Raw genomic sequence first — 12729 nt, forward strand, 5'->3', positions numbered from 1 at the left:
GATTCGATTAGATCATTTTAGATTAGATTATTTTAGATTAGATTAGATTATTTTAAATTAGATTAGATTATATTCGATTATTTTAAATAAAATTAGATCATTTTAGATTATTTTAGATTAGATTAGATTAGATTAGACACCGCAGTGCTGCTCTGGTTGAACACCCTCCTCCTCTAAAATCACCCGGCTCCTCCTCCTCCTCCTCCACCTTTCTGCTCCCTCATCACAACAGCACGCACGACCACGCCTCCAGACCCCCCGCGCCTCCCCCTACACACACGCACACATACCGAAACACACACAGGCACACACACAGGCACACACACAGGCACACACACACACACACACACAGCCGTGTGTGTATGGCAGCATCTGTGGGTGACATGTAAGGAGGTGAGACGGACGGAGGCTCTCAGCAGGAGGTGCTGCTGCTGCTGCCACTGCTGCTGCTGCCACTGCTGCTGCCACTGCTGCTGCTGCCACTGCTGCTGCTGCTCCGTGTCCGAGCATCTCGTCTGCTCTCCGCTCTGACGGTAAGACCCCAGCCTCATCCATCCTCCGTCATCCGCCGCATCTTCCATTTTCAAACTTAGCCGAAGTCATCTTCATCCAGATCCAGATCCAGATCCGTCCGGACTTTGCGGCCCTGTGAATGATGTCATCCGCTGCCCAAAGGCACTGGGTCAGTCAAGAAGGATGGATGCAGGATGGGTTTGAAGGGGAGACAGTTCCGCAGCAACAAAATGAAAGAAGGACCGAGGGCGTCGGAGTAAGTGCGTGGTAACGCTCCGGGAGTGAAGGCGCCCCCACTCGGCCCCGGCGGAGAGGCTTCAGGTGAATCAGCACCGCGTTTATTTCCGTCTGCGCAGCCTCCAGGCTGTAGTGATGGTAAGCCCTGCTCCATACCGCTGTCGTGCACATATATGAAACGATGTATAGATGTATATTTAGCTCGTAGCTGACTGGTGGTATGTTCTAGCGTCTCAACCTTTACTTCATGACGTGTCGTGTTGTGTGTTGGTTTCACTTGGTTAATCTCACTGTTGGGCTCAAAATTCAACAAGAAGTTAAATAATTTTTCAAACATTTCTTTGAATACATTCAGCAGTGATAGTTCCAGCCAATGAAAACTGATAAAACTGTCAGTGTTTGTCATCCAGTCCAACAACAGCCTCTGTATCACTGTCATATACAACAAGACACTGTTGTCAGTGTTGAACACACACCAACACACACACTCCGTCCTAAGGAACAACTTCTCTTGTGTTTTGTCATTTTCAGAGCAGTGTGTGTTTGTCAGATTTGTTAAGCGCTCGCTGCAGCACAGTGTTTCATGGTTCCTGTGCTGTGCTGTAGTCATGGAGACAGTATGTGGCATGCTGTGCTGTAGCCCCCTGTAAAACAGCCTCAGACCATTGGGAAGGAAGAGTGTGTTGTTATATCATTCACTCTGATCAAACTGTTTTCAAGAAAACTTCCAATATCTTCTGTTTCCTGCTTCAAGTTGAATCTTGTTCTGCTGTTTCTGTTTCTGTTTCTGTTTTAAATGCTGTGTTTTTAGCTCAGTTCAGTTTCCACCGTCATCACCGTTACACCAACCGTCTTCATGTCATGGTTCGCCTCCACCACTGGGAGTTTCACTCCTCGACACCTCCTCTAACCTCCTCTCCTAAACCCTAGCCCTCAGCTGTCTCTGTGCGCTGTGGTCATCACCACCTCAGCATCATCCACCTCCAGGGGTCACCACAGAGATATTCTTCAACAGGTCAAAGTTCTGGTGGACGAAGGGGAGTGGGTTAGACACGGTGACGCAGCGTAGTTCAATAGATCAACGGTCCGTTCATTATAGTTGGTGAAGTCACGTGACACACGTCACATGACTCATTTATCACCGTTCAAACTTCATTCAGTCTGTGGGCTCCTCCTGCTGGCCAATAAGTACAAAACGACTCTTTTTCACTAACAGCGTATCGTCGGCGTAGAGATGACGGCGCCTTTTTATCTGCTGACAAACCAAAATGAACACAGTGAAGGAAAGGAAAGGGTCAGCTCATCTTTCACAAAAATGAACTTCAGCTCACGTCTGTGAACTGGTCATTGCTCTGGACACGCCTACCATGTGACCTCATCACCAAGTTTACCACACAGTTGGATTATAACGTTTACCTATTGGTCAGTTGTGTAATTAAATATTCTTCCTCTATTTAAGAGCTAAGAAAACTACGCGTTTAATTTTTTATGTACAAGAATATTAAAAATAATAATTTATCATAAAATATTTCAGCTAAGAAAACTACGCGTTTAATTTTTTATGTACAAAAATATAAAAAATAATAATGATTTATCATAAAATATTTTACCAAGAAATCCTACGAAAACCAGAAGACCTGGTTATGACAGAAGTGTGTAATCAGAGGTACTACATATGTGTGTGTGTGTGTGGTGAAGACACTGCAGGACGATGGCTGGTCAGTCTCATCTCATTAAGAAGAGCAGATGGTAACTCAGGGTTAGGTAGTGGCAGAGTGCCAACCAGAGAGCTAACGTGTACGACACAGTCAACAATGATCTGTATCTGAGCTTCGTACATGTGATAGAGGTAACATGTAGGAAACATATATATATACTGTATATGTGAATATATATATATATATATGTAAGTTATATAAGTCTTTGTTGGTGCTTCTGACTCAGAGGAAGAAGAGTCATCCCTGGTCCAGTCCCTGGTCCAGTCCGTGGTCCAGTCCGTGGTCCAGTCCCTGGTCCAGTCCCTGGTCCAGTCCCTGGTACTCCAGCTTCCTCTCACATCCCAAAAACCCTGGTCCAGTCCCTGGTACTCCAACTGGTACTGGTACTCCAACTGTTGGAGTATGAGTCTTTTGGCCACATATGTGGTGCTCTGAACTGACCATCGGTGTGAATAGGAGTCTTTTGTGTGTTGTCAGAGGCGTTGTTTTGAAGACACCTGTTTTAAACATGTAAAGAAAAGTCACAGCCAGCTGTCTCTCTCTCTGTCTCCACAGCCTGTGTTGACCTTAGATCAGTCCTCATGGAGAGGGCTGAAGTCCCTCTAAGATGACACGGACACAACCTCCAGATATACTGGCATCAACTCTGTATCGGGACATTACCATCGCTGATCGCCTGGTTTCTCCTCACACCTCCCAGCAATGTGAGTCAGAAATGATCGACAAACCAGAAATCATCAACAAAAGACACTGTCGTAGTTTTGACTTCATCGAGTCACTAGATGATGCACAACCATTCTCTTCGACTATGGGGTACCCCTACAAGAGGTCCGAGCAGCAAACATTAGACAAAGATCTAATGTGGAATGGACTGGACCAAGAGGGACATCTCCGCTTTTCATCTCCTGATTTGTTTAACAACCAACATCTCCAGCAGCACAATAGCCATGGAAAAAATAACAATCTCACCTGGTCTGACTCCAGAAGACGGACCAGATCTAAAAGTGCTCCAAGAGTAAAGACCACCCTCACTCCTGTGCCTATCTCAGTGTCTCCACCAGCAGCCAGGAAGGGGAAGGATGTATCTCAGGCCGTAACAAACTCCGTAAGGACTTCTGAAACAAGCAAAGAACTGTTGACCTCAAACAGGGCTTTTTTGAACGAGGTGCATCCGATCAAGCTCCAGCCTAACTCTCCCCTTTATGTCTCGGACTGTTTTGAGGAGGAGAAACTGGAGAAACCGGTAACAACGCCTCATGTCAGGTGCCGTGTGGACATTAAACCCGATGCTGCTGTACTGCAGCACACGTCAAGGAAGGTTCCACAGCATCAGACCGAGCATCAGCGACAGAGATACTCCCAAGCAAGTAGCAGTAGAGGTTTGTATCTACCACGGCAGGTCATATCCTCACCCACGCCCACTCCAAGTGAATGCTATCGTGGAGATTTTGGACCAGGTCACTACTACGCAACCAGCATGTCTCCCATTTCTTACCAGCATCTTGACATGCACAGAATACCATCGCCAAAAGTACCGTATCTGACTCAAGAACAAAGAGCTTACTCCAATCCAAACATACCCACCAAATTCTTCTACACTGAAGACCCAGCAGGGTATCCAGTCCATTCCTGTCCGAGACCATACTTTCAAGATGATAGGTCCAGTTTAACCAGCCACGGAAGTACAGTGTCTTTTCAGTACGATCCAAGAAGTCGTTGGGTGCATACACTTCCTGTCAAGTCTTATTACACAGATCACCCTTCCACCCGAGAGGTGGGCTATTCTGTATACAGTAGACCTCACTCTACAAGTGAGGCGAGCTCGTTCATGTCTCAAACTCCACTGTCAAGGCCTCATTATGGAGATGAAGGCACCTACAATCCGTATCTTACAGGTAACTCAAGGTTTTTTTATTCAAAACCTTTCAGCTCACCAGAGGACCCTTACTTCACATTAAGACCGTATCACACAGAGGGTCGACGTCGCCCTCGATTCTCCCAGGCTACTTCAGATGACTGGTATCACTCCAGTATTTCTGGTTTCTCCAATCAGTCCTCGTTGCACACACCACCAAGAGTGGGACCAGAACCGAGTGCCCCCCCCTGGTTCAACAGCAGCTGTGGGGACACATGCAGACTGGGAGCAGATGTAAAGAATCACTCCAAGTCGTGGGACAACATTGGATATCCACGATTTGATAGAAACCAGTCAGTGCCTCGTGGACAAAGCTACGAGAACCTGTTCTATCAAGCAAGGCACGGAGCGTCCACGGATGCGTCAACACAACCGGTTATACTAAACCTGTCCAGCTCCCCGAGGCGTTATGCTGCCCTCTCAGTCTCTGATAACTCACTGGATCAGGGCTCCAGCAATCCCTGGAGGAACATGAAAAGTTCGAGCTGGTTTTTAACACCTGAGATCACCATAACTGACAACGACATATGTGCAGCCAATAACAAGCACCGTGATGTGCACTCTGTCCATGCTCTAAGTGATGAAAAGACGTCGTCGGTGAAAATTCTCCAGGAAAAGCAGCCATCTGAAGACACAAACGGGACCAAAGACAAGAAACATAACAACTTCTCCCTTCAGCAGAGTCTGGAGCAGCTGGACAAACTCTTAGCAGATTTGGTCGTGGATTACAAACCCCCAGTTGTGCGGAAGTCAAATGAAGACCTTGTTGATCAGCTTAAACAGCTAATAACTGAAGACAATAACAACACGGAGACATCTGGACTTGAAAACTCAGGATGTGTCAACACACAGCTTCTGTCCTCCAAATCCAGTCCTGAGACAAACAAGGACCCTGACAGTGGGTGTGATGCTTTACAAAGGAGTGCAGAGGAATGTTCTCCAGACCACAGCACAGATGAAGATGACACTATGGTGTGCGCCAACAAAAAGTGCAACAGGACTGAGAGTATGTTTAATGCTTGCTTATACTACAAATCATGTCACAGTTGCTACACCTTTTACTGCTCCAGAAATTGCCGCAGGGACGACTGGGAGACCCATAAAGAGACCTGCCTGTACGGTCGCGTCAGCAGTGTGTGTAGGCACACTCTTAAATTCTGCAGAGAGAGCTCACAGATCCACAAAGCCTTCTCTCGTGTTGCTAAAGCTGGCTATCTCTCCAGAGGGAGAGGCATACTCTTTCTGGGTTTTGCTAACCCAGAGACAGCTGACAACTTTCTCCAAGTTGGACTGGAGAGTCTCCTCATATCTCCCACATACTTATCTCTCAGGGAGCTGGATGGCTTCAAGGATAACTTGGGTGAATACTGTAAGGAGCTGCTGCAGGCAGGTCACGAGTACGACCCAAATGAATGCTTCCTTCTGAATGTATCTATAGCCGTTGGTGAACTTGTCCCCAACAGACCTTCACCAAGAGTCCAGACACCTACCGTTCGAAAATATGCAAAGGTTTCTTTGGCCTCCTCGAGCCCTGACAAAAAGATATTCAAGAAGGACAGTGAAATGGAGACTCTCATCCTCACACCTCCTCCAGGAACACCAGACATTGACAAGGACGGGGACAAGGGTCGAAAAGCTAGAGAGGTGTGCTTTGTTAATATCCAGCGTGAGCTCCGGACCAGGGGAGTCTTCCTTCGTCACGAGTACCCCAAAATCTATAATCAGCTCTGTGAGTTTGTGGAGAGCAACAAAAGGTTCACACCTACAACCATTTACCCCATTGATAAGAGAACAGGGAAACAGTTCATGTGCATGATCATGGCTGCCTCAGAGCCGAGGACACTGGACTGGGTGGGGACACCCAATCTCCTGGACGACATTATATAGAATCTAGTAGAAAAATAGAACCACGATGATGGTTGTATATAATGTAACTAGATTGTGCACATTAGTAAATTGATCATTGGTACAGAAATGTGTGTCATGCTAATACCCCCCCCGCCCCCCCCCATGTCTTTCTCTGTCCTAGGCTACATGCACAATACTCTCTCAGTCCTAAGAAATGATCTGGTATTTTTTCTGAAGCAGAAACCCTTGCTGGTCTTAACGTACCAGGACCTGAGAATGAGGTCTGATATGGAGTAGGCACTATTCTCCATTTTATAGTGAGAAAAACCAAGCACTGCGTTCTGAACTAGATCACCGCTTTGTCCCAAAACCTTCACACACACACCCTACTGTGTGTGTGTGAAGGTTTCAAAGTCAGTTTTTGTTGTCGGACTTACTCAAGAGATCATTTGCCCTACCCCCCCCCCCCCCCCCAACCTGCACAGCCCTCTTCTCTCTATAGCTGCACATGGATATAGAACGCTAAGTATTCACAGTTCTATGTTGTTTCTGGCTGGTTCTGATTCTGTTCCACTTTGAAGACTTAATATTTCTGCATGTTGACCTGGCACAAAACCAGTTCTCCTGGTGTTTCAAATGTGAACTGTTTGATCTGTGCTGTTGCTGCAGACAGTGTTCGAAGCACATAATATAAATGAATGGAAATAGGCTGCTCTTCTCATTAACCCCCCCCCCCCCGCTTTTTATTTTGTGCAGCAAACGTTCCATTTCAAATTTTTATATACCTTGATGGTTGCAATATTATAAAAGTTTAAGTCAGTATTTAATGATAATTTCCTAGGAATACAGACGTTTTGTGGCTATTTTATTGTTTGCCTATGTCACTACTACTTATTATTTTATAGGTTGACAAGACGTACAATCAAACAAGCTGTTGACTTTGCATTGATTCTCATTAGGGAATTTAGTTGGTAGATATTTGTTGGTATGATAAGACTTGGCATCATTCTTCTCTGTATTGCTATGTTTGACAGTGGCCTTTAGTACAAAAATGCATTTGACACAAAGCAATGTATAAATTTAGCTATTTATAAAAAAGAAAACCCTGACATCTGACTTGAATTTCAAGCACCACTGTAAAAAAAAAAAGATTATTTTACTCAAAGCATGTCATTTATATTCAGATTCTTTATTATTGTTACAATTAGTTTTATTATGTGAAGTAATAGGAATCAATTTGAAGCTTAAAATGGTACAGATATATAATATATATTTAATAATAGGAAATTTGAGATTTATTGTAATTAATAACATAGTATGTCCTTAAACATTATGCAATAAAAGAGCAACCTTAGCAGTTCTGTAGTAAAAGTGTGTTTTATTACTGATATTGAATAATTCGCTGAAGCTGCACCGTCTTTGCACTACAGCATCAATGATACCACGGAACGTTCCTAACATAGCTGCAGCACTAGAACCACAGTACGCCTGCTTCTGTTGCCAACGTAGAGTCATCTAAGGTTGCTCTTTTACTCAATATATATATTTGAAGTATCTGTGTGCAAGACCTTTCTATTTTGTGATGTTTATAGCACTAAATATATACACACTAAATATATAATAAATGGGATTTAACAGGAGGCCTGTGTTTGTTTTGTTTTAGTAGAAAACTAAAGTGGATTTTGAACAAAGCCATAAAACATTTGTAACAACACTTTCATTTGGGTCAAATTCACAGCAGCTCTGAGCTTTTCTGCATCATCTGGAAAAACTCTGAGAACAGCTCTTCAAAAACAGGTTTGGTCTAAAAATCACACTTCACATACGGAAAAGACATCTGGTGTGGGCAAGTTGTACTTTTTTATACCAAATATTATCTGAGGTGATGAGAGAGAGAGAGAGAGAGAGAGAGAGAGAACAAACACATATAACCCATGTATTTAAAAACAAAGTGACTGATCCAAACCTAATGGGAATGTTCCACTGAACAACTCACTGAACATTCTCCAGTACAGCACAGACAAGTCCAGTATTTGTCCATGTTGGAGAAACAAAGCAGTCTGTAGACTCAGCTGTCGTTCTCCTCCAACAGGGAGACAAATGATCGGATTATTTGATTAAGGATTGAAGGGTTGATAAAACATCAATGGGAAGTGGAAACATCGTTGTATCGTTATCCTCCAACCAATTTTTCAGTGATATCGTTATCCTCCAACCAATTTTCAGTTTTTCATTGTTGACAAACGATTTCTTTACTTAGAATAATGATGTAATTACGCTACACGATCGGTCTCTTTTGTAATGGAACCATACTGCCACCTAACGGGGTATTACGTAAACTATTCCTGTCTTATTCCGGTTGGCTGTCTGTATGTAGAGCGTTATCCATTTTAAAATAGTACAAACGTAACATGCTTTCTACTCGTTTATTCTAATAAAAAGTACACGAATAGAAAGACGTATATAAAATAATTTATAATTCATTTTTACTGTTTCTACAGACACTGTTTGAATGCATTTAACACAAAGAGCTAAATGACTAAAAACACAATGTACACAATTTAGTCAGAAAACTAACATTTTTATTTGTAAAGAAGGATTTGTTGTATCTACAAAATGTACCATTGTATTTAAAATGATGGATTTTTAATTATTTAGGGCATTTTTAAAGACTGATCCTTTTAATGATTAATTTGCCGGTAAATTTAGGATCCATACAAAAATGTTCAAATTTTAAAGTACAATACAAATAAGGGTCTTGGTATAAATACATACATACAACTAAAATACCGCGAATATAGTGTCCCTTTAATTGAACGTCGCGCATGCGTGGTACGGAAGTCTCGTGATGACAGCGAATGACAGCGGTGTTCGCCCGTTCAATAGCCGAGCCAGTATCAGACTGCTAACCGCCATCAAACACTTCCTGTGACTCCGGTAATCTTTGGATCAACTGTATTCGGAGAGGACACACGCGGTCAGTAAACGCCAAATACAAGGGGTGAGTTATCAGTTCGATGTTATTGTGCTTGTATTAGCAAATCTGGCCCCTCAGGAGCCTGGTTTCTGATGCTAAGCTAACAAAGCTAACTACCTTTTCAGCAGCTCACCCTGGTCGAGCAGCAGACATTAGCCGGGTGTAACTTGTTGTGGTTAGCACTGTGCTGCTAGTCCTGCTACTCCACCAGTTTACTGTATGTTTTCACATATGCTGCAGCACCAGGTCTACATGACGACACCCATGTGGTATTGTGCCTCTTGTCAATCGTCTGCCGGTGAGCTAAGGCTAGTTACATGAATTGTTAGGTACGTATGTATTCAGTTAGTGTCACCTCAGCCGAGCCTGCAAACGGCCGTAGACACAAAGATCTCATTCCTGTTTTTTCGGCCTTTTGGATACTTGAAATTGACCACTCGAACCAAAGATAAGGTGAACTCATCTGATCGTACCACTGATGTTAATGGATCATTTAGACAACACTCTCCTTTATATTAGTGAAAACAAAGTAAAGTTTATGAGCCGTAATCCAGCTCCGTCAGTTAGCTAGAAACAACTTTAAGTGACTGACCAAGTGTGTCTTCATCAGGACATCATTATCGGGGGTTCTACGATCTCACAGTTCGGTTCTGTGTGGCTCTCTAGTGTCTGTAATTTTGATAATGAATCACAGACACGTCGTTATTATTTTCTAGATTAAATTGTTGTTTCCTTTCTGTGCTTTTGTAAAACGCAATCAGTAGGATTTCAAATATCTTTGAACTGATTGGTTCTTTATATTCAGATTATTAACAGTCATAATTGGTTTATTTCAAATTAAAGCCAGTGTAATTGGATATGCTGTTTGTGAGTTTAATAACAGCTAACTACCACCAGAGGCTAACCATCCAGCTCCTCTCTGTGTGGCATAAAAACATCAGTGTATTCAGTGAAACCTTGTTGGTTGTTATGAACCACAGAACATGTGTTTTTGTAAACAGTAGTGTGTGTGTGTGTGTGTTAGCTGCTAGTCCTAGATATGTGCAGTTCAATTTCATTGTTCTATGTTCTAAGAATGAGGTAATGCCATGGAATAGGTGGAAGTTTTTCTGGTTTAGAAAATCAGAAGATCATTCTGAACATTTGTTCAAAAACAAATGTAAAAGTACTTGAAAGGTGGTTTTGACGGTGTCACAGGACGCTGTCCAGGAGTCACTGCCCTCTGGTCCCTGTGCCAGCATCCTCTCAACATTACCTGCAGTTGGTGAAGAGGATGTTTACGTTACAGAAAGATTGCTGTAAAATGTTGAAATAAGTAAGAATAAATAAATCACCTTTAAACAGCGTTAAACCTGAGCTGGGAAGTGTGAAGAGGTTCTTGTCCATTAATACCTTTGATAGAAAGTGAAATCTGCAGTTTCACAATTCAACTTGGATGTTGTCATGTGTGGGTGAGAGGAAACATGTCAATGAATTGGTGGTGTGGGCAGCAGTCTATATATGTACACACACACACACACACATATATAAATATATATATATAAATATGTGTGTATGTACAGTATGTCTGTGCTAACTTTGTGAAGTGTGTTGTGTTCTGTCCCACAACTGCCAATTTCACACAAATCTAAATAACATGATACTTGCCTGTTGGGTTTTGCTTCTGCTTTAAAGTTCCTCAGTGATTTCCAAAACTGACCCAACCCACGTTATAAATTGGCTTTTCCTGAGGGCAATGGCACAAAAGACAACAGAGAGTCAATCAGTTGAGTGTTTGTGTAGGTGAAATGAATCAAACACACAAATTCCAGGAGCATTCCTTTTTTTTTGTTTTTCATCTATGGCTCAATCTTTTAGCGCGGCTGTTTGAGCTCACAAAGACGCCACATTCAGGCTTGGGTTACACAGGGTAGTGGTTATCATGCCTGCCTTACTAGCAGAGGGTTTTGGGTTTAAGCCCCAGAGGAACCACATTCTCAGTTGCTCCTCCCTTGTCAACCCATGTGAGTTGCATTGGACGTGGGACCAATAAGGGACTTTTTTATATTATTACAATTGTATTGTTAAATACTTTATTATTGATGCTGCCTGTGTAACGACTGCACCTACAATTCAAGAGAGGAAAATGCTGCAAATATATTATATAATGGGATACAATTATAATTACAAGTATAAACAACTACCATATGTAAGTTAAAGGAATATAAAATAAATATGAAAAACACCCCTTGTATTGTGTAAACGTTTGGGCCCAAACGCCGTTTATGGACCAGGTGCTGGTACAGCATGCTGCAGTCACCAGCTGAAAATAACAATGAACCTGGTAAACCTGACCAAAGAGTTAAACATTTGTATTGTGCTTCTCTATTGTTCAATTACCCTGGGTCTGTAATGACATTTCACTCAAACACAGTGTAATGGTCACCTGATGAACATGAATCACATTAATGTGGTCAACAGTTAACCCTAACCTACCTGTGAGCCATCAGTCTGTGTGTGTGTGTGTGTTCTATGTTTAACGTTAGCCAGTGGTGGCAGCAGAACACAGATGGTTACTGGTTCTCCTAAGTCATACCTCAGCACCTTAAACCCAGCTTTAATTTCCTGTCTCTAATGGACCCAGAAAATGGCAAAGCCAACTCACCTATTTCTACCAGTTGTGTCTTTAAAAAGACCAGGAGCTGTGGCCATGTCTTCCCTTTAGGAGCAGGTGAGGGAGCCTACTGAGCTTCCTACAAACATTTCACAGCTCTGCTTCCCCTGGGTGCGCAGGTTAACCAGGTCCCTCTAGCAACTAGAGTTCCTAGCTTGGGTTCCACCCCTCTCTGCACGTGGTTGCCCCCTGCAGGTCTGGATTGTGGCCTTTAAAATATTCCCTATAATGGGATTTGACAACAGTTATGGACCTCTTTTTACTATGGCTTTCATAGCAAATAACAACAGTTATGGACCTCTTTTTACAATGGCTTTCATAGCAAATAAATATGCAACATGTGCAACATGTGCTAAAGTAAGTGACCTCTGCAGGAGAGGTTCCAGGTGCCTGATCAAACTGGATATCAACGATCCAGCATCTCTACTTCTGACACTGCAGACCTTGCAGTCTGTGCTTCGTTTGTTTGTACAGTAGAGTGACCACCAGTGGAAATATTGAGCATTTTGTTACGGTTGAAGACCACCTGAACAAAAATGACAAATATACGCATTTGAATGTCATATTGGACCAGCATCCGTGTAAAAAGACACCAAACTGTAGCCGTTCAACATGGGTCCATGTACAGATGGTCATGGAAGAGGTTCTCCTGCATCTTTGTCTAGAACAGCTCGTACAAAGCCTGACTCTGTCTTCTCTACATACTCACTTAGACTTAGACAGCAGTTTGACCATCACTCACCCACTCACTCACCCACTCACTCACCCACTCACTCACCCACCCACTCACCCACCCACTCACCCACCCACTCACTCACCCACTCACTCACCCACTCACTCACCCACTCACTCACCCACTCCCTCACCC

At 43.0% G+C, this 12729-nt stretch overlaps 2 protein-coding genes and 1 long non-coding RNA gene across 3 annotated transcripts in view; 2 read left to right on the forward strand and 1 right to left on the reverse strand.

The window, feature by feature from the left end:
- The first annotated feature begins 484 nt into the window (after positions 1 to 484).
- On the forward strand, positions 485 to 6694 carry unm_hu7912 (un-named hu7912). Its single transcript, XM_008336905.3, has 3 exons — positions 485 to 533; positions 614 to 888; positions 3024 to 6694. Exon 3 carries the CDS (start codon positions 3076 to 3078, stop codon positions 6268 to 6270), a length of 3195 nt encoding a protein of 1064 aa, XP_008335127.1. The 5' UTR covers positions 485 to 533; positions 614 to 888; positions 3024 to 3075; the 3' UTR covers positions 6271 to 6694.
- Positions 6695 to 8946: 2252 nt separating this feature from the next.
- The window catches only part of gapvd1 (GTPase activating protein and VPS9 domains 1), a 20057-nt gene continuing 16274 nt past the window's right edge, over positions 8947 to 12729 (forward strand). Inside the window, 1 exon segment of the mRNA XM_025053232.1 lies at positions 8947 to 9232. The gene's annotated coding sequence lies outside the window, so the exon portion shown is untranslated.
- LOC112486477 (uncharacterized) lies at positions 9544 to 12139 on the reverse strand. The gene is made up of 3 exons (XR_003048931.1): positions 11853 to 12139; positions 10543 to 10934; positions 9544 to 10463 (listed from the first exon to the last, which is right to left on the reverse strand). It is a non-coding gene; the product is annotated as an uncharacterized LOC112486477 (long non-coding RNA).

The sequence above is a fragment of the Cynoglossus semilaevis genome, chromosome Z (genome assembly GCF_000523025.1).
Source record: "Cynoglossus semilaevis isolate Cse_v1.0 chromosome Z, Cse_v1.0, whole genome shotgun sequence".
Lineage (NCBI taxonomy): Eukaryota > Metazoa > Chordata > Actinopteri > Pleuronectiformes > Cynoglossidae > Cynoglossus > Cynoglossus semilaevis.